The 21136-nt window shown below is 37.3% G+C and overlaps 3 protein-coding genes across 12 annotated transcripts; all 3 read right to left on the reverse strand.

Annotated features, from left to right (window-relative positions):
- Window positions 1-1731: 1731 nt before the first annotated feature.
- Window positions 1732-3892, reverse strand: LOC119084376 (facilitated trehalose transporter Tret1-like). The gene is made up of 7 exons (XM_037194328.1): window positions 3707-3892; window positions 3409-3641; window positions 3133-3263; window positions 2741-2933; window positions 2534-2678; window positions 2055-2470; window positions 1732-1999 (listed from the first exon to the last, which is right to left on the reverse strand). Exons 1-7 carry the CDS (start codon window positions 3768-3770, stop codon window positions 1796-1798), a joined length of 1386 nt encoding a protein of 461 aa, XP_037050223.1. The 5' UTR covers window positions 3771-3892; the 3' UTR covers window positions 1732-1795.
- A 734-nt stretch (window positions 3893-4626) lies between these two features.
- LOC119084377 (facilitated trehalose transporter Tret1-like) lies at window positions 4627-20210 on the reverse strand. 10 transcript variants are annotated; one of them, XR_005089056.1, is made up of 9 exons: window positions 20122-20210; window positions 19821-20053; window positions 19580-19710; window positions 19019-19211; window positions 18814-18958; window positions 18345-18760; window positions 12608-12800; window positions 12408-12552; window positions 5236-5368 (listed from the first exon to the last, which is right to left on the reverse strand). XR_005089056.1 is itself a non-coding variant. In XM_037194336.1 (8 exons), exons 1-7 carry the CDS (start codon window positions 20183-20185, stop codon window positions 11667-11669), a joined length of 1386 nt encoding a protein of 461 aa, XP_037050231.1. In that variant the 5' UTR covers window positions 20186-20210; the 3' UTR covers window positions 4630-4658; window positions 11639-11666. The 10 variants fall into 10 exon arrangements, 9 of the variants coding, with proteins under 9 accessions (XP_037050226.1, XP_037050229.1, XP_037050225.1 ...); XM_037194336.1 differs by lacking the exons at window positions 5236-5368; window positions 18345-18760; window positions 18814-18958; window positions 19019-19211 and adding exons at window positions 4630-4658; window positions 11639-11870; window positions 11939-12354; XM_037194337.1 differs by lacking the exons at window positions 5236-5368; window positions 12408-12552; window positions 12608-12800 and adding exons at window positions 5426-5566; window positions 5627-5819.
- Window positions 6742-7821, reverse strand: LOC119084392. The gene is made up of 4 exons (XM_037194357.1): window positions 7722-7821; window positions 7436-7668; window positions 7227-7357; window positions 6742-7157 (listed from the first exon to the last, which is right to left on the reverse strand). The coding sequence occupies exons 1-4, from the start codon at window positions 7774-7776 to the stop codon at window positions 7100-7102; spliced, it is 477 nt and encodes a 158-aa protein (XP_037050252.1). The 5' UTR covers window positions 7777-7821; the 3' UTR covers window positions 6742-7099.
- Window positions 20211-21136: the final 926 nt, after the last annotated feature.

Here is a 21136-nt window from a genome sequence, read left to right on the forward strand (position 1 = left end):
AATGTGGGAAGTGTGTAGGATGTAAAAGTAATGAATCCCACAACCGTAGTCATAATATAATTGGGTAACTGTATTTATAAGTAAGTTATCATCAACGGATTCTGAGAGGCTTGTTGTCCCAGTAGTAGAAGAAATAGATCATCTTCAAGGCCGTTTGAAATGCCATCCACGTTAAGAACTGACGTTCACGTTAAAAATGTCATTTGAACGAAAGATTTTGAACCGCCGCCTATTGTTCGTTCTCTTTTTTACACAGGATTTTAAATTTATTACTCAAATGGCAGCTCCGTGACTAAAGAATAATATGTCCATTTTTTGTGTCATTTGTTTCTCTTTAACCACAGTCACAGATAACGGCTGGGACGCCGTTTCGACGGATAGAGGGAATTTGTCAGTCTTTTTCATATAACGAATGAAATGTCAAAAATGGCTGACTTTTTCCAAAATTGGTCGGTTGTTTACAAAATAATTAATTTTTGACTACAATGATTCGAGAAGCAGAATATGGAAATACGTTTGCATCGGTGTCAAAATTAACGTAAAGGGTTTTATTTGCAAGGTACTTTCGTATTATCTGAGATATACTCGTTCAAAAATTGGTCTCCAAAATTGCTTTTTTCAATTCGGAAATAGTGTACGAATACTGAATCTGATTTATAAATAAATGGACTTACGTTCATTCTGATCCCACAAGGATCATGTTAGCAATTTATTTCATTAAAATTGGTGATGGTGGAAGTATTAAAAAAAATCTGTGGTTATGTCTTTTTCAATTTGACAGCTGGTCGCATACGGTTCAATTTTTTTCTGAAGTAATGGACAAATTCCCTCTATCCGTCGAAACGGCGTCCCAGCCGTCATATTAGCATCTCTCTGCACTGACTGTAGAAACTAACGCTTTTATGACATGTTCATGACGCATTACAATCGTTTACTTTCCGTAGTCCTGTACGGATTGATAATGCTAACTTTCGCCTTATGTGCCATAAAAATACATTGAAAGTCGTAAAAATCTACGCAAAAAATCTTTTTCCATGTTAACTTAACGGTGATGTGACGACGGTTGCGTTGCTATTGAATGTTTAATTTCTCGCATAGCTGGTCGCCGAAAATTCAATTTCTTATTTCCACTACGACCACTCGATTGAGAATCGATAAAAAACTGTTTGTTGCCAAGCCCGAACAAACAACAGAGCTGACTTTAAGTCTAGGAAGTTGAGTGTAGCCTATCATGGCCTCCCGACAATAGCATTGCTCGGAAACTTCTACTAATTTCGCTTCCAGTGCACCACAGATGTCACAAAGTCTGTCGAAAATCTTAGTGGTGATTCCGGAGAAATGTTCAGTTGGTACGAATGTGGTGAGATATAAGGAACACGTGAATGACAGCTGGCCTCTATCGGAGAGAATGCGAGAAGCATGCGAGAGAATTTAATACAAAATTGGTTAAATTCTCTCTCATAGGTGCCACCTGTGATTCACATATTCCTTCTATCTCGCCACATGCGTACCCACTTAACATTTCTCTGAGTGATTCATAAATTACGTTTGTGTACGGACGTTTTTGACTCCTCCTTTTCGCATGCGTTTTTCCATACAAAAACGTCTAATTTTTGACCACACTGTGGCATTGATTTTGATGTTCAAAACAGTAACCAAATAAAAGCAACGTCGATACGAGGAGCGAGAGCCAGCGTGGCAGAGTCAAACATTTGCATCAAAATTTCTAAATTCCTTTATGGACTGCAAGTAATATTGCTGCTGCTACTTTATTAGAAAGCTAAACTTAATGCATTCAACGTCCATCATTCAAATTCTTTCCTTTCGTTTCCTCCATAAACAGTACGGTGAAAATTAGGCCAAACAAGCAGACGCCACCATACGTCCACATAACCGTCTGCAACGGACACAGTTTCATAAAAATTGGCATAGTTGCACTAGACACTAAGACGAGTAGAGTAAAGACTAACATGCTTATAGTGGAGCCGATGTGTCGAATCTAAAATTTAATTTGCTAAAACACAAAAAAAATTGGTTTCCTCAGAAGAACTTACGTTGCTCGGCAGTATTTCAGCTGTATATACGCAGGGTAAGGGTCTCATTCCAGCAGCACTTACGAAAATGAAAAATGAGACACAAGTGACAGGTACCCAGTAATACGAAGCCAAATTGAAGCCTTGATTGTCGATATACGAAAATATACCGAATGCAATTAAAGCAGCACCAGATAATGTGCAACTAAGACCGAAAAGCTTCCTGCGACCCCACGAATCGATTAACACTGCGGAAACGGCTATTCCGAGTAAATTCAGAACCCCTACGATGATTGCAGACAAATTGGCGTCAAAGTTAGCTCTCGATTGAGTGAACAAATCTGACGCGAATGTTGTAAACGCGTACACTGCACTAAGCACCACAATTGCTGATAAACATAGACTGGTTCCTAATCCCTTCAGAGATTTAGTGTTCACTGAAAAGAAAACAGTTGAGAATCGTTGAAGTGATGCCATACCAAAAAGTTTCTTTTACTTACAAATGTGCTTCCAACTGCCTTCTTGTCTTTCCAGCTCTCGTTGAGCTAAGACATTTTGCAGCTTTTGTATTTCAGCATCCGCATCAAATCCATTCTTTCTACTGTCGTTCCCATTATTGTAGAATTGAATCGACTTTTTGGCAGCCTGAAATTATTGTTAGCAATGGAATGCCATTTCGACCGAGAATGATGTATCCTATAACACACCTCAATTTTGTTCTGTCGTAACAGACTGCTCGGAGTTTCTGGTAAGATTATCATGGAAACCAAAAATATTACAGGAAAAGGGAGTATAACAAAGGGAACGTGGGCATAGTCCAAAAACGCTCCGGAAATATATGCACCCAATATACCAAAAGCTAAACTTAAACTGAAAATTAATCCAAGGAATCCTCGAATTCTGAAAGAAAGTAATATTGTAGTTCTGTGGACTCTCAACCCCACCGTCAGACAACCTCCTCCCTCCTCTCTTGCGCGACTTGCGTTACATTTAGATTTGTTCTGTAAGACTAAATTAGTCTAGCCTAAGACGGCTCCGCCATTAAAAAAATGTGCTTCATGTCTCAATTACAGAATTCGAAAGTTTAAGCCAATCTTACCTTCTATCTGCTATTTCTGCAACAAACAACGGAATACAAAGATACATTCCACCCCATGACACACCGATAATTATTCGACCGAATAAAATCAAGTTTATCGAATTCGATGCAATCAAAATGATCCAAAAAGCCTGGAAATAGAAATTTCATCACATCGAGACAGATTGGAAAAAAATTGAAACGAAAATTATTCAACAGAGAAATGATAACAGATGGCTCTGCGCGATGAGGAGGCAGCAACGCCATCAGTTATAGTTTCTCTGACATTCAACGAACCATATTTGGGAAAGCAAGTAATGTGATTGTAGTGATGCGTCCGAAATGGTTCGTTAGAATTGAAAATAAGACTATTCCGATGAATCCGCCGAGCAAAGGTACAGCACCCAGCAACGTCGTTTCCAGCAGTGTAATTGGTCCACTGTCCAGGGGACTGTTTTCTGATCGTAAGACCTGCAGCGATGGTGACACCCATCCGTTACTGAATCCTTGGCAAAATGATACCAAGTTCACTGTGAATGTGTAAAGCACGTGGGTCAGTGATTATCACTTAAATCAGAAATATTTTTTAGTTTACCGCAAACAACTGCAAGGTATTGGTATTTTACTTGACCAAAATTAAATTTTTCAGAATTTTCCATAATTTATTTACTTGTTTCTATTGACTATAAATACAGACTCACTTCAATGACACTACTTCTCATCTGAGCAAAAGACTTCTTCACGAAGAAAATTGAAATTACGATTCGGAAACAGACGAAATAAATAAACTTACTCGAAACAGATAACAAGCTATGAGTGGCAAACATATGGTGTTTGCTAAATAAATGATTCACACGAAATCGCTTATTTTGAAGCCTACGTGAAGAAATGTGAAAAATAATCGAAAATCTTCTTAAAATCAAGGAATACCTCTAATGTCCTCAAACATGTCGATCACAACTCAATTCCATTAGTAAATCGAAATAAATAGCAAGGCATCATTCATAAATCACGTAACGCTTCCTCAGTGCTGCCATCAACTTTCATCATTAACTCTCAAATAACTCGAGAAAAACATTAAGACTATATTTTACCCTCAATATAATCCCCATATGGAGCGTAGTTTTAACTTTACAAGTTATTTAAGATTAAATTTTCATGGAAACACTGAACAAGTGTCAACTAATTTATGAATAATTCCCAATTTGGATCACATGCGACGAATGTAAAGAAAATCAATCGTGCGCAAAGTTTGCAGCCTGTTCGGACGTTGGTTGAAAGTATTAACTTTCGCATTTCGCGTTCTAAAAAATACAAGTCGTTACCCATTATCATTTTATGAAACTGATCGTTATTCATTTGCCGTTGACGACTCAGTCCCGATTCATGTGAAGGTGGAGGTCATTCCAAAACTTTGGCTTTTTGAAATGGTTTTGAAGACTTTGATTTGATGGATGATTTGTATTTCTTAGTAAAACATACGAAAATATCCTAAATGAATGTTGCCAAGCGGCTTAGATTGCACATTTCGAAACTAAAATACGAAACTATCGTCACAGAAAACTACAAGCTAAAGCTAACTTTCATGATTCAAGTTTTTTCCCTTCGTTTCATCCATCAAAAATATGCTGAAAACTAGGCCAAATGAGCAAACTCCACCATATGTCCACATGACTGTCTGCAGCGGGCACACACTCAAAAAGTAGGGCATTGTTCCGAATGAAATCGAAACAAATAAAGTAAAGGCAACCATGATAATGGTGGTGCCGATGTGACGAATCTAAACATTTATTGGTAGGGTCACTCGAAGTACAAAAAATAACAAAACAAGAGAAACTTACGTTGCTCGGCAGTATTTCGGCTGTATATATAAATGGAAGTGGCCTCATTCCAACGGCACTTGCGAAAATGAATAACGAGACACAAGTTACGGGTACCCAGTAAAACGAAGCCATATTAAAGCCTCGATTGCTGATGTAAGAAAATATACCAAACGCGATTAAAGCGAAACTAGACAAGGTGCAACACAGTCCAAAAAGTTTTCTACGACCCCACGAATCGATTAACACTGCAGATGCGGCCGTTCCGAGTAAATTCAGTACCCCTACGATGATCACAGACAAATTGACGTCAAAGTTGGCTTTCGATTGAGTGAACAAATCCGACGCGAATGTTGCAAAAGCGTGCACTGCACTTAAGGTCACGATTGCTGTTAACGATAGTCCGGTACCTAGTCCCTTTAGTGATTCTTTGTTCACTGAAAAACAAATTTGGTTGAGAAATATTGGAGCATTTATTATCACTACTTACAAATGAGCTTCCAACTTCCTTCTTGTCTTTCCAGCTCTCGCTGAGCTACGACAATTTGCAGCTTCTGTATTTCAGCATCCACATCGAACCCATTCTCACTACTGTCGTTCCCATTATTGTAGAATTGTATCGACTTTTTGGCAGCCTGAAATTATTGTCGACATTGTTAACCGTGTCAACAGTGTCGGTGTAGCCAGTAACGCACCTCAATTTTATTCTGTCGCAGCAGACTGCTCGGAGTTTCTGGTAAAATTATCATGGAAAGCAAAAATATTGCAGGAAAGGGAAGTATAACCAAAGGAACGTGGGCATAGTCCAGAAACGCTCCGGAAATATATGCGCCCAACATGCCAGAGGTTATGCTTAAGTTTAGTATTGAGGCGAGGAATCCCCGAATTCTGAAAAAAATATTCATTTCAATAAATAGATAATTCTATGTATCGACATATTGAATATGATCGTGATAATGGCTTGAAGTATCCAAATTCGAAGTACCGACGGAAGACTCATTTTTTAAGTCATTTTTGTATTCCTTCAATATTAAGAATTCGATTGCTCCAAGAATTCCATAATTGAAAAAAGAGTAACCAGGACACTTCAACAAGGGTTTTTTAGACGTAAACCAAACCAGTAACTTTAAACAGCATGAAAACTTTGAACACTATTTCTCTCCTTGTCGCTCTTACATATTCAACTGAGAAGGAGCAAAAAATTATACTACGGTATCCTCAGCAGACAATTTCGAACCACAGTCTCACTTTTGTATTCCAATATTCACTCTCACTCTTACATCAATTGAAAGTCATACATAAGGCGACACAGACACAAGAGACTCGTTTCGCTCGTTTAAGAATATCGCATCTGGCGTCAAAAACCGCATCACTTCTCAACTTTAGCTTTTCCTAACTTGTTTCGAAATATCTCGACTTTGTCCCATATTTTCAACGTCGTTTTGGAAATATGTTTTGTTACGAGAGATGAAAAGTTGCATTTTTAGGACAAGTTTACGGCGAGACGAACCTTTAACCTTTAATAGCAAAGGATAAAAAGTTGAAAAGTAGAGTTTTCGTGTGAATTTTGTTGATCAGAGCCGATGCTTTTGAAACCTAAACCAAATTTCTTGTTTTCCCTAGGTGTGTAATAATCCACTTTCGACCCTAGTGAAAACAAGAGCATGTAATAGTATTTTACATGCTACATGCGTCGAAAACCGTACTTTTCATGTTCGAAGCACTACTTTCAAAAACTCTTCTTTTCATGACTAGGGATAAAAAGATGAAAAGTAGAGTTTTCGTGTGAATTTTGTTGATCCGAGGCGAAGCCGAGGTCAATAAACACACTAGAACGAGACTTTTCATTTTTTATCCCGAGTTATGGAATGGATTTTGCATGCTGAGGGCTTCGAAAGAAGTGCTCGAAACATGAAAAGTAAGGTTTTCGACGCATGTAGAAAGTAAAAATCATTCCACAACCATTTCAACAACAAAGCATGCAAAAGTACACTTCAAGGCGCAAAAATGACTATAATGCCACTCAGTATCATAATATGCAAAACGCAAACTTTAGATGCCTCTGTGGCATAAAACGTTTTATGAAACTCGATGAAAAGTACTTTACTTTATTGATCTCTTCAGTTGGCGAAGCTAATGACCCAGTTCACTTTAAGTAATTTTGTGTGCTAACTAATTACAGCTAACATCACTCGCTCCACTCGTATGGAAAACTTGGGTCTAGTTCTGAAAAAATCTCATTATAATACGTGTAACACATCATGCTTTGCGCTAAGCGAAATTATGCCACTTTACCTTGGATCTGCCATCTCCGCAACAAATAGCGGAACACAAAAATGTATTCCGCCGTATGCCATACCAGTAATCACTTGACCTATTAAAATCACATTAATTGAAGTCGATGCCATTAAAATGATGCAAAAGGCCTGTAAATGTAAAAATTTCTTCATATTCGCAGTGCATTATTTGAATGCGAAACAACCCTGATCAACCATAAGCCGTACCATGTTTGGGATAACAAGTAAAGTAATTGAAGTGATGCGTCCTAAATGGCTGGATATTATGGAAAATAAAATTGTTCCGAGAAATGAGCCAACACATGGTAAAAGACCCAGTAGAGTCGTTTCGAGCAATGTAATTGGTCCACTGTCCAGGGGACTATTATCCGATCGTAGAAGCTGGAATAACGGTGTCACCCATGCAACACAGTATCCTTGTGCAAGAGACAACAGGTTCACTAAAAATAATTTTTACAAATGTTTCCAAAAGTCACTTCAATTTTCATTTTACCGCAAATGACTGCAATATATTGATATTTTAGTTGACTAATATTCAATTTTTCCATATTCTGTTCGAACTTGAATAAATACGTGTCTCAATCGACAACAAACATTAGACTAAAATGTCGGTGCTATGCATAAGAACGATTTTACATCTGTACAAATGAAGTGTACAAGAATAAGATGAGACTCACCTGGAAAACAGATCTGCAAACTGCTAGGTAGATTATGCAACAATGATAGAAACATATCATTTTCGCAGCTGCGCGCAGGCGAGAAAATAGTGATTTTCCTTTACTAGGTAGGGAAAATGGACTTTCCGTCCCTAGTGAAAAGTCTTTCCCACCTTCGTGAAGGAAAAAGTCATACTATAATCGAGAAATAATTTGATATTTCGTATCACGATGAGTAAAAGTACCTCTGGCTTAAGCCCGCGGACACTTTTACTCATCTAGATATGAAATATCAAATTCCTTCCCTTGTATGGTAATAGTATATTTCAACATACCCCAATACACACAAGATGTGTGTGCACGCGCGGGCGAAGCCCAAGCGAAAACACACATCGAGTGTGTATTGGGGTATTTTGAAAGATATTTTTCTGTAATAGTGAGAGTGTGTTGGTGCTTTCCTTCCCAACCGTTACTTTCCTTCTCGACCGTTTACTTTCCCTACCGACCGATTCATATCATAGCTCACCAATACACTCTCACGTATACAGAAATATACTATTCTTCTCTCTGCTGAAACTTCGGATGCCTTTGTTGCAGAAAAAACGTTGTGTTTACATCGGGAAAAAGTTGGAAATTGCTACGCAACCAATACCCTCGAAATGTAATTAAAAACTTTTTTTTCCCTCGTTGAACAAATAACTATCTACCACCCAAAGGATTGACTGGCCCGAAAAGTAATATCGTCAATACAATGTACAAATTGCACATAGAAAGTGGTGACAAAACCATGTGTAGCGGAAACAATATCATTACAAAAAGGTACAAGTCAAACATAGAAAGCACTGACATCTGTGGATCGTGAAAACCGCCACTCCTCTTTTCGCCAGTATCAATGGGTAGAAATACAGATTTTCGCAAGAGGCAAGCGGTAGATTTACAGGAGTAGAGAGGTGAATAGGTTTCTTTGTCAACGCTGTCACACATAAAAACATGCGCGTTTCTCAACAAAAAATTCATTTGTCGATATTCAGCTATGATCCAAGCTATCATAGCTGAATATCCATATGCACAGCTGATAAATCAAAGATTGACATCTATTCCTAGCCCAGCATATTTGGACACAACATGTACGGGGACATCATGCCTATTGTGCTCGTAGGACTATTATATGCACAGCTCAGTACCCTCAGTACTTGTGTGCTAATTATTCCACGCACCACACTCCTATGCGGGTTGATAATACCAACTTTCGCCGTATGTGTCATGAAATTATCATGTTGTCTTCATATAGGTCATTTGAATAGTTCACTTGTAAGTATTAAGTTGACTTAAAATGAATTAAAGAATGAATGAAAAATTCATAGAAAGAATCTATTTCAAAGTTGATTGAGGCTGTTTAGTACACTTGGGGAGGTCACGCGAATCAAGTAATTCGATGGTATTTAACATGGCGAACTTTCATTCACACATCGTGACGATTATCCTCGCCAAGATGATGTCGCAATTTTTGTATATGTAAATCGCCCAAGAGCCAATCACAGTGGAGGTGTGACGCAAGTCGTTTTATCCACTTACAAAAGAACTGTGTCACAAATGGCAGATGATGGGGAAAGTGTAAACAGTAGGGTGTAGCGGTTTTACAAAATGTGTTAGTTCTGTTAAGGCTCAGCCGGAAATCCACTCAGCTGGTCCATCTGATCATTTTATGGAAGAATATTTTTTTTCAAACTTTGATTTTGTGCTGCCGCCAGATCGATTTTTGAAAATTTCGTCGTTTTCGGTCCACGTCACATATATCGATTTTTTACGGTGGGCTCGGTGTACATAAAAAGTTGAGTCAACATGGTAATCTAATCTCCAGGCTTCACAGATTATTTTATAAAAAATATCAAGTCTAAAAAATATTTTTTGGGTGCATGCGTGATTGTCAAAGTTCCCCGATGGTGATTTTGAGACTTTAATCTCGCCACAAAATTTGATGAAAATGTGCAAAAATGTAAATTAAACTTTAAATATGCTAAATGGACCGCGGTGAGTCAAATACAACATCTGATTTGAATTGGGACACCTAAATTTGATATTTATCTGACAAAAAGTTGTGTTTTTGGTACATGGAATATCGGTGGCGAAAGTCGAATTACCTCAAATCAATAATTTTTTAGCTTATAATGTATTCCCAGGTTCTGACAATGCGAAACCTTCAATTTTAAGCGTTTTCTAAGCTAATTTACGTACTGTTGACAAGTTCTAGAGCCAGTGGCTACGTCTCTTTACATTTTCAAATTTTGATGTATTTAATGTTGTAAATTAGCTTAGAAAACGCTTAAAAATGAAGGTTTCGCATTGTCAGAACCTGGGAATACATTATAAGCTAAAAAATTATTGATTTGAGGTAATTCGACTTTCGCCACCGATATTCCATGTACCAAAAACACAACTTTTTGTCAGATAAATATCAAATTTAGGTGTCCCAATTCAAATCAGATGTTGTATTTGACTCACCGCGGTCCATTTAGCATATTTAAAGTTTAATTTACATTTTTGCACATTTTCATCAAATTTTGTGGCGAGATTAAAGTCTCAAAATCACCATCGGGAAACTTTGACGATCAGTCATGAACTCAAAAAATAATTTTTAGACTTGATCTTTTTTATAAAATAATCTGTGAAGCCTGGAGATTAGATTACTATGTTGACTCAACTTTTTATGTACACTGAGCCCACCGTAAAAAATCGATATATGTGATGTGGACCGAAAACGACGAAATTTTCAAAAATCGATCTGGCGGCAGCACAAAATCAAAGTTTGAAATTTTTTTTCTTCTATAAAATGATCAGATGGACCAGCTGAGTGGATTTCCGGCTGAGCCTTAAAAGAACTAACACATTTTGTAAAAACCGCTACACCCTAGTAAACAGCTGATTCAAAAATTGGTTGCTAAAAAATAAAAGACGGCTATGCGCCTGCATGCAAATGTTTTATCAACAAAAAATTTACCCGAAGGAGAAAGAAAATTATACCAAAAAAAATTGCGTCAAAAAGTGACAGATTATTCGGCTATCTTCCGTTTGAATTCCATTCTTTCAGGACATACTTTTCACAATTTTTCTTACGGGGAGGTGCGGGAAAACTGAAAAAGTAAGAAAATTTGCATGTTTCTAGCGAAGAGGTTGTATGTACAAACCCGTTTTTTTTGAATAACTACACACACGGAATTTTGAAAACCGACACATTTTCTGTTTCTGTGTTTTACTTGAGTTTCTGATTTCTCCATATAAAAATACATGCAAAATTCACAAGAAACCAGCAAACCACGAAACACAAAATGTGTCGGTTTTCAAAATTCCGTGAGTGTATTTGGTTTCGTCTCGTCAATACCTTTCATTTTTCCGATTTTTGAGAGAAAACATCCAGAGATATGATTGATAAACTATTGAAAAACCAAACAAAATCACTGTTCGTGGAACTTGAGTCCAAACTTCTGTCACTGTTTCGGGGTACTTTCCGTGAAGTTTCGATAACTTTTCTACGGTAGAAAGTTAGGGAGACACCCAAAAGATTATTCTGTGTATTCCCCTGTTTTCCGCTAGTTTCCAACATCTACCACTTGTGACACATTTTTTTTGTAATAATTTTCTTTCTAAAAAATTTCTGAGAAGTGATGTGCTCCCATGTATCTAATAAAATGGCGGTCCGCGTGACCAACAAACAGCATTGTTTTAAGCTATTGATTAAAATTGTAGATTTCGAAACTATCGTCACATAAAACTACAACAAAGAACTAACTTTCGTGATTCAAATTTTTTCCCTTCGTTTCATCCATCAAAAATATGCTGAAAACTATGCCAAATATGCAAACTCCACCATATGTCCACATGACTGTATGCAGTGGGCAAACACTCAAAAAGTAGGGCATGGTTGCGTAAGACACTCCAACAAATACGTTCAAGGAAAGCATGATTATATTGGTGCCGATGTGACGAATCTAAATTTTAATTGCCAGGTGCCAGGGTCATCCCAAGTACAATATTTAACAAAACAAGAGAAACTTACGTTGCTCGGCAGTATTTCGGCTGTATATATGAACGGAAGCGGTCTCAATCCAGCTGCGCTTGCGAAAATGAATAACGAGACACAAGTTACGGGTACCCAGTAAAACAAAGCCATGTCAAAGCCTCGATTGCTGATGTAAGAAAATATACCGAACGCGATTAAAGCGGCACTAGACACGGTGCAACCAAGTCCGAAAAGTTTTCTACGACCCCACAGATCGATTAACACTGCAGATGCGGCCGTTCCGAGAAAATTCAGTACACCTACGATGATCACAGACAAATTGGCGTCAAAGTTGGCTTTCGATTGAGTGAACAAGTCCAACGCGAATGTTGTAAACGCATGTACTGAACTTAAGGTCACGATTATTGTTAAGCATATTCCGGTTACTAATCCCTTTAGAGATTCTCTGTTTACTGAGAAAAAAAAATCGTTTTGAAATGTTGGAGCCGTTACTATCCTCACTTACAAATGAGCTTCCAACTGCCTTCTTGTCTTTCCAGCTCTCGTTGAGTTAAGACATTATTCAGCTTTTGTATTTCAGCAACCGTATCGAATCCATTCTTACTGCTGTCGTTTCCATTATTGTAGAATTTAATCGACTTCTTGGCAGCCTGAAATTATTCTCGATATTGTTAACAGTGTGTCACTGTATAGCCCGTAACGCACCTCAATTTTATTTTGTCGCAATAGACTGCTCGGAGTTTCCGGTAAAATTATCATGGAAAGCAAAAATATCACGGGAAAGGGAAGTATAATCAATGGAACGTTGGAGTAGTCCAAAAATGCTCCTGTAATATATGCACACAACATACCAAAGGTTATGCTTAGGTTTAATATTGAGCCGAGAAATCCGCGAATTCTGAAGAATAAAAAATTCATTTCAATTAAGAGAGAATCTTATGTGTATCGACCTATTGAATATGATCGTGAAGTGTATCCGGACAGATGAGAATTATCAATCTCGTCGATTGGAATTCTCGCCCGGAAATTATCCTCCAGCTATTTGCAGCTTGGGATCGATCACAGGGATTTTCCCGTAGAACCATAGCTCTGCTCGTAGCATGAACATAAGAAATATTCGTAAGCTCACGCAATCAAAGTAGGCCTTACATTTCCGTCATAAAGACAGTAGTCATGAAGACACAAGACATGTAATCGTACACACGCATACATGTTTGAAAATTTGGAAGATTTTTGACGTTGGAAAAATGAGTGTTCGTGCTAGGAGTAGTGCTATGATCCAACGTTTTTCTAAAAAAAAAACCAACGTCACTGAGTTGAGAAAAACCTTAAATTATTTTTCTTTATACCTGGGATCTGCCATCTCTGCAACAAATAACGGAACACAAAAATGTATTCCGCCGTATGCCATGCCAGTAATCAATTGGCCGATTAAAATCATATTTATTGAAGTCGATGCTATTAAAATGATCCAAAAAGCCTGCAAGTAAAGTAAAGGTAAAGTTGAAAGAATGCGAAACAACCATGATCAACCAGGCGCAAACCATACCATGTTTGGGATAACAAGCAAACTGATTGTAGTGATGCGCCCTAAATGGCAGCAGAGTCGTTTCGAGCAATGTAATTGGTCCACTGACCAGAGGACTATTTTCCGATCTCAGAAGTTGTAGCGAAGGTGTCAACCATCCAATACAATATCCTTGTGCAAGAGACAACAGGTTCACTAAAAATAATTTTGAACACATTTTCCGAATGGTACGTCAATTAAACAAATTTTCATTTTCACCGCAAATGACTGTAAGGTATTGGTATTTTAGTTAAATAACATTCAATTTTTTCATATTCTGTTTGAACTTGAAGAAATATGTGTCTCAATCGATAACAAACATTAAACTAAAATTTCGGTGCTATGCATAAGAACCATTTTGCATCTGTACAAATGAAGTGTACTAGACTACAATTTATACTGCCGCCGTTCAGAAACAGATACGGTGTTTATTGTAGAGCGAGATGGAAAATCAACTGCTGTCATCGATAATACAAAAGAATCTGACAGCAGACCCCGAGATGGAACAATAGGTTGTCATTTCGCCATCTCTCTCACTTAAACACTCTATAAGATGATACTCACCTGGAAAACAAATCTACTCAGCCGCTACGTAGTACATTATGCAATAATCGTATTGTGTAGGTGTGAGTGAATAAACGGCTAATACATGCATGTAATGTATAGCATTGAACACCAAGTGTAATAACCGAGTTTCTACCACTTAAAATGTCTTCAAACATGGTTACTGCAAAATGCTGCTGAAATGCTTTTTTAGGCCCACGATGTGTATTGTCACAGTCTCCACATCTAGTGCCTAAAAAAGCATTTACCACTCGGTTGTATAAATAACTATTTCAGAACTAAAGTTACGAATTTTAACCAGATTCCGTCATTTGTTTTAGTGTTCACAACTGGCACGCATAGACACTCGCGTTCCCCAACACAACATTCATCGTCAACAGCTTAGTAATTCATCGTCAACTATGTCTAGTTAACACGTTAGCTCGGACTCGGAGATTGGTAAGATCCTGACTTTCAGGATGCAACACTCGTTAAATGAAAACAAATAATTCCTGTCAAGTGAAAATTCGTATACCACTACACCTTTTATTTACAACAACAACTAACTTAGAAATAGCATGGACGGAGAACATCATGTCTGTTGTGTACTTATGTAAGTCTATTCCATACACAACTCACTACTTTTATCATAGTTGTTCCACGCATAATTGGTGATTTTTTTTTTTTATCGGACACACCATTTTTGTTTTCGGACGTTTATGGTGCTATCAATAGGGAATTTCAAGGTGATTATTTCATAGAAGAAGTTTTTTTTTTAAACGACCTCTCCGGCTCGGGGCGACTCTAAGAAAATTTGAATATTTCAAAATCATGACTTTTTCAGCTCATAAAATATTGAAGTTGAAAAAGTTTTTTAAGATTTTTTGAAAAAAAAAAATGAAAAACCTCTCTTAATTTCTTGATATGTTAAATGGGATGTAATGTGCTAGCCTTTATTTTAAGCCAATAAAATGAAAAATCGGTTGGGTATGGGACAAAACCATAAAATTGTACTTTGATGCCTCACCCTGACTCACAGCTACAACCTTTCGACCCGACGATACTTTTATTAGAATCGTCTGTCAATTCTCTACAAACTACCATATTCCTACCATAACTACCATAAGAAGTGTGCTTGAGGTGTCTCAATGCAAGTTGCAACGTCCTTAGGATTTTTATATTTAACAAGGAAAATTTACAAACCCCTCACGGGGAAAATGGGCTCCAAAACCCAAAAAACCAAGAAATTTTTTTCTTGGTTTTTCGAAAGTCTACTGTTACTGTAGGGTAATTCGGTACATAAAGGGGTCGCAAAGTGACGTACTGATGTCAAAAATAGATTTATGAATGTGGCAGTAACGTTTTGGAACACTGTGCACTGTGACATGTCATAACGGAATGAAATCTTTACCGATCGACATCGACACACACTATATAGTTTTCGCTGGATTTGAAATTGAGTATGAAGAACCTGGATATAACGATCGGTAATCTGAGACTGGAAGCAAAGTCAAAAATGGATAGCATCTCGTACAAACATTGGACAGATATGATGAACGATATGTCTAAGGAATTTATGAAACTGTATTCGTCGATGAATGAAGATTTGTATGAAGCTGCAAAGAAAGAAGAAAACAAAATGATGTTCGTCCTAGAGAAGTTGAAACGAGATACGGATAAACTAATAATGGATTGGAATAAAAACAGGAGTATTGAAAAAGAAAAGCTTTTCAAGAATGATTTCAAACCGGATGAATTGTCGAAGATTGCGGAAGATGTTAAGATGGTTGAAGGAAAAGCAAAGAAAATCAACTTTTGAACCAGTTACTTGGTACTCTACCAGCCGGTTCTAATCAAGAATTATTTCTCGAAGGATTAATAACTGAGGCAATCCGAATAAAAACGGCAGAAGAAAAAGAAAAAGAAAATCAAACTGAAAAGAAGAAAGAGAAAAACACAAAAAATGAAGCGAAAAGAACTCGATGGAATAAACAGGACGGAGAAGATGAATCATTGATGAAAGTACCACGGAAAGAATGATTGGGTTTACTTTGCTCTAAAGATGAATTGTTTTAGTTCTGGATTTTTGATTTCTTTAAATTTCTTGATTTGTTTACTGTGTAGAATAAAGCGCTTTGGTTTCAGTATAATCCTGATGAATTTTTTAAAATTTATTTTATTTTATTACAGTGAACGACATCTCAAATGTCTCACTGTCAGATTTTTCTGAGAGTTTTATTGTGTCATTGCAAATTCACAATGACATTCTCTGAGGGGAATGACGGTGAGGCATTTGAGATGTCGTTCACTGTATGTTCCAGATAGCCAACGAGTTAGATTAAGATTTGCTCTGCTTCTAAAAATTGTTTTGTTTCAGTTTACCTTTCAGTAGTAGATTAATAGAAAAATCTAAGATTTTGGTATCTGTGCTGAAATTTGGTTTATTTTTAGTTTATTATGAGTGTTAAGCTTTGAATTTTAAATTTTCCAGCTATTGCTCTGCTGAGTGTAGTACTTTAATTTCAGAATTTTAAGGTGCTTGGCCGTTCCAGACGATTGCTTGATAACTGATGAGTAAAATTTTTTTAAAGACTTTGGTTTTAAGTTTGAAATTGCAGGTAAAAAAGAATTTTAGCTTTGAATTGAAGTTATTTTAGCTATTCCTGATTTCATTGTTGGCTAGAAAACATTTCCGTTTTGCTTAATTTATCTTGGTTTAAAAAGGAAAGGTTTTTTGAGTCTTAAGGTGCAGCTTAAAATTTGGACGCTGGAACGATTTTGTGACGAATGTCGATTTTCTTCTCGTGCGTTTAGCTTTTAGAGTGAACTGTGCTAAAATTAATTTTCATAGTAAACGAGCCGGGTTTAGTCTTTTCTGTCAGAACTTGAAAAAAGGGTTTATTGTGTTTCATTTTTATTGAACTGAATTTGTGTTGTTTAATCGTAAAACGGAGGCTGACTTGAGTGTTAATTACCAACGGAGAAAAATGGAGGTAAGCTGAACTGTGTGTCGATTAAAATGTTGGGTTCATTCGTTTACAGAATGAGCGTTTAACTGTGTGGAACGAGACCCATGTCACTGTATGAAGTTTTGTGTTTTGGTGGTTAGAGCGAACGGGTTTGCTAACTTGTGTTGCGTTAATGCTGCGCTTCTGGGATTTCAAAGCATTTCTAATACTTCCGTGTTTTCCATTAAAAAATGGCAAATTTTCGTAAACACCGCATCACTCGTTCAATAGAGAAGTTTACTGCTGTCTTGTGAACGAATACGATGGAAGCAACTGATGATGGACAGTTCTATACTGTCCTGTGACCACCATCGTATTTGGAGGTCGAAACAGCTTCTCTTTCGTTGATTCAATCACTTAACGTGAACCGTGGGTAAGGGAAGAGCGTAAAAGCTCTGTTCGTTCTTGCAATCAAGCTTTGACGATTCGTTGGCTGAAATCCCGTACGAATTTCAGTTGTTTAGTTAAACTTATGAGGCATTTCAGTTATTTAGCTAAATTCGTAGGCATTTCAGCGTTTAGTTATTTGAATTTGCAGGCTTTTCAGCTTTAAGCTGCTTCAATTTGTAGGCATTTCAGCTTTATAGTCGAAGTAATTTAGCTTCTCGTTTTAGTTGGTCTTCATTGTTGTCTGTATAGTTCGTTGCCAAATCGCAACGTTAAAAAGACCAGAAAGATGCTTTGTAGCAATCTGTTGTTGAAGATATTGATTTGAACTCATTTATTTGTGCTTCTAAAGAAAAATTATACAAAAATAGGCTATCGTCACGGCAGAGTAAAATAAACTTTACTCTGTCGTGCTATCGTTCTTTATTTTCGAAATGTGGTATATTCCTCAGAGCAAATGAAATAATTTCATGAGTAGTAGTGAGTATAAAAATGAAGATTCCACAACTGTACATACAATCTTGCTCCTAATTTGTGAATTCTACGGAAACGGTGTGTTGTCACTCTCGGCCTCGCCGAGGACTTACCATTTTCACATCTATTGCACATTTCGAAACTAAAATACGAAAGTATCACAAAATGAAACTAGATGCAACGTAAAGCCCATAAAGCTAACTTCCGCGATTCAAATTTTTTCCCTTCGTTTCATCCATCAAAAATATGCTGAAAACTATGCCAAATATACAAACTCCACCATATGTCCACATGACTGTCTGCAGTGGGCAAACACTCAAAAAGTAGGGCATCGTTCCGTAAGAAACTACAGCAAATACATTGAAGGCAAGCATGATTATAGTGGTGCCAATGTGGCGAATCTAAATTTTAGTTGCTGAGGTCACTCGAAGTACGATAAATGACATAACAGAACGGAACTTACATTGCTCGGCAGTATTTCGGCTGTATATATGAACGGAAGCGGTCTCAATCCAGCTGCGCTTGCGAAAATGAATAACGAGACACAAGTTACGGGTACCCAGTAAAACAAAGCCATGTCAAAGCCTCGATTGCTGATGTAAGAAAATATACCGAACGCGATTAAAGCGACACTAGAAAGGGTACAACAAAGTCCGAAAAGTTTCCTCCGACCCCATGAATCGATTAACACCACAGAAGCGGCTGTTCCGAGTAAATTCAGTACCCCTACGATGATCACAGACAAATTGGCGTCAAAGTTGGCTTTCGATTGAGTAAACAAATCTGACGCGAATGTTGTAAAAGCGTGCACTGCACTTAAGGTCACGATTGCTGTTAAAGATAGTCCGGTAGCTAGTCCCTTCAGAGATTCTTTTCTCACTGAAAAACAAATTTGGTTGAGAAATATTGGGGCCTTCATTATCCCTACTTACAAATGAACTTCCAACTTCCTTCTTGTGTTTCCAGCTCTCGTTGAGCTACGACAATTTGCAGCTTTTGTATTGCAGCATCCGCATCAAATCCATTCTTACTGCTATCGTTCCCATTATTGTAAAATTGTATCGACTTTTTGGCAGCCTGAAATTATTGTCGACATTGTTAACCGCGTCAACAGTGTAGGTGTAGCCCGTAACCCACCTCAATTTTATTCCGTCGCAGCAGACTGCTCGGGGTTTCTGGTAAAATTATCATTGAAAGCAAAAATATTACAGGAAAGGGAAGTATAACCAAAGGAACGTGGGCATAGTCCAGAAACGCTCCGGAAATATAAGCACCCAACATTCCGGAGGTTGTGCATAAGTTTAATATGGAACCGAGGAATCCTCGAATTCTAAAAAAAATCATTTTAATTAAAGCAGAGAATGCTATACATGGATCAATGTATGAAATAGGATCGTGAGGATCGAAGGATGACACACGTTTTTTCCAGAGTCATTTTTGTATTCCTTTGATTTTGAGATACCATTGGAGTAGGTTCACTTGTCTAGTATTTTCTCTCTATCGCTTTCATCCATTCATCTCAAATTCATATACAGGACAAGGATGTCACAAGCACTATGAAATCCGTGGCATCCGAACTGTAATCCTTGATGTGTTTTAATGGATGAAAGAGTGAGAGAGAATATTGGAAAAGTGAGAATGTGTTCGTAATTGTCCACTTGGGTCATCCCATACCTTTTTTTTATTTATTGTTTATACCTTGGATCTGCCATCTCTGCAACAAATAATGGAACGCACAAGTGCATTCCACCGTATGTCATACCAGTGATCAATTGACCCAATAAAATCATGTTTATCGAATTCGATTGAATCAAAATTGTCCAAAACGCCTGAAATTGAAAATTACATCAAACTCGCAAAAAATGTTGTTCGACACTGTAAGAAAGCGGAACAAAGACTAGCACACAGATTAGAGCAGCTCAACTCTGTTCCGCCGTACCATATTTGGAATCGAAAGTAAAGTGATTGAAGCGATGATTCCCAAATGTTTCGATATAATGGAAAATAAAATTGTCCCGAAAAATGAGCCCACGCATGGTAAGAAACCAAGTAAGGTCGTTTCGAGCAATGTGATTGGCCCACTTTCTAGTGGACTATTTTCCGATCGTAAAATTTGCAGTGACGGTGTCACCCATCCAATACTGTATCCTTGTGAAACTCCCAGCATGTTTACTAGAAACAAATTTGCGAATTTGGGCACATTCAGCATTTCAATTAATTCAAAAAGTAATCGATTTTACCGCAAATGACCGCAATATATTGATATCTTAGTTGACTAAAATTCAATTTTTCAGATTTTTCCATATTTGTATATGTATTTCAATCGACCACAAAAATGTAACTAAAATCTTCGAGCAAAGCTACTTTGCATCTATTCAAAAATTCAATTTAAATTCCGGTTGAGAAACTGATGAGACTACAGATGGAAACCAGTTCGGTGTTTTTTACTGTGACTCGCACTAAATTTAAATACAAATTTACATTAATTAATTTACGCCATAGCGCTGCTGGTAGCATCAGCATAGAAAATATTCTGAGGCTTGTGCTCACTCTGACAGACAACAAACATTATTTTCACATTGCTCATGCTCCTGATCCTGATCGCAGTCATTCTCATATTTCATTCAGCGCATTACCTAGTAGACTCTAACGATGATTACGCATCATGCGAATCCAAACAGGTTTGTTTAGTCAGTATGCAAGTAACAAGGATAAAATAATATATTTTGTCACGACTGATGAAAAGTTGAATTTTCGGTACTAGTCGTAAGCCTGCCTAACGTGGCGAAGCCGTGAAATTCCACTTTCATCACGAGTTGCAAGATACATTTTTTTGCGCTTGAAAACTGAAATGAGACGAAACCGCAACAACATAAACAAAGAATGTATATTCTACCAACGCACTTCAAGCAAAAGTGGCACTCTAAATAGGGTACTGAAACTTGACAGTGCTCTATACAAAATTTTACACTGTAAAAAGAGTGGGGATAAAATTTCATACATAATAGTACTCTATTTGACAGCTGTCATTAACAGCACTTTTGCTTGAAGTGCGTTGATTCTACCAATAATTCAGCAATAACAAGCATTCTTCAGCGATTCGATTTTTCGATCTTTGTTTGCGTGTCGAAATCCGTCGAATTTATTCTTTACACTCTGGCGAATTTTCATCTACCAAAAATGATTTTGTTTGTCCGAACTTAGAAAATTTTACCTTTTACAAAAGGTAACGCAAGGCGTTATGTTCGATCCTAG

Source organism: Bradysia coprophila, unplaced genomic scaffold, assembly GCF_014529535.1.
Source record: "Bradysia coprophila strain Holo2 unplaced genomic scaffold, BU_Bcop_v1 contig_732, whole genome shotgun sequence".
Taxonomy (NCBI): Eukaryota; Metazoa; Arthropoda; class Insecta; order Diptera; family Sciaridae; genus Bradysia; species Bradysia coprophila.

What these genes read in the sequence shown, in the direction of transcription:
- LOC119084376 (XM_037194328.1), bottom strand. Translation starts at nt 3,770, where the DNA reads ATGGAAAATTCTGAAAAATTTAATTTTGGTCAAGTAAAATACCAATAC. An exon ending in ATACCTTGCAGTTGTTTGCG is followed by an intron (nt 3,642 to 3,706) that starts GTAAACTAAAAA and finishes ACACATTCACAG; the next exon opens with TGAACTTGGTATCATTTTGC. An exon ending in TACGACAGAACAAAATTGAG is followed by an intron (nt 2,679 to 2,740) that starts GTGTGTTATAGG and finishes CAATAATTTCAG; the next exon opens with GCTGCCAAAAAGTCGATTCA.
- LOC119084392 (XM_037194357.1), bottom strand. Translation starts at nt 7,776, where the DNA reads ATGGAAAAATTGAATATTAGTCAACTAAAATATCAATATATTGCAGTC. An exon ending in ATATATTGCAGTCATTTGCG is followed by an intron (nt 7,669 to 7,721) that starts GTAAAATGAAAA and finishes AATTATTTTTAG; the next exon opens with TGAACCTGTTGTCTCTTGCA. An exon ending in TACTTGTTATCCCAAACATG is followed by an intron (nt 7,358 to 7,435) that starts GTACGGCTTATG and finishes TTACATTTACAG; the next exon opens with GCCTTTTGCATCATTTTAAT.
- LOC119084377 (XM_037194331.1), bottom strand. Translation starts at nt 20,185, where the DNA reads ATGGAAAAATCTGAAAAATTGAATTTTAGTCAACTAAGATATCAATAT. An exon ending in TACTTTCGATTCCAAATATG is followed by an intron (nt 19,711 to 19,820) that starts GTACGGCGGAAC and finishes TTTCAATTTCAG; the next exon opens with GCGTTTTGGACAATTTTGAT. An exon ending in TGCGACAAAATAAAATTGAG is followed by an intron (nt 5,567 to 12,607) that starts GTGCGTTACGGG and finishes CAATAATTTCAG; the next exon opens with GCTGCCAAAAAGTCGATACA.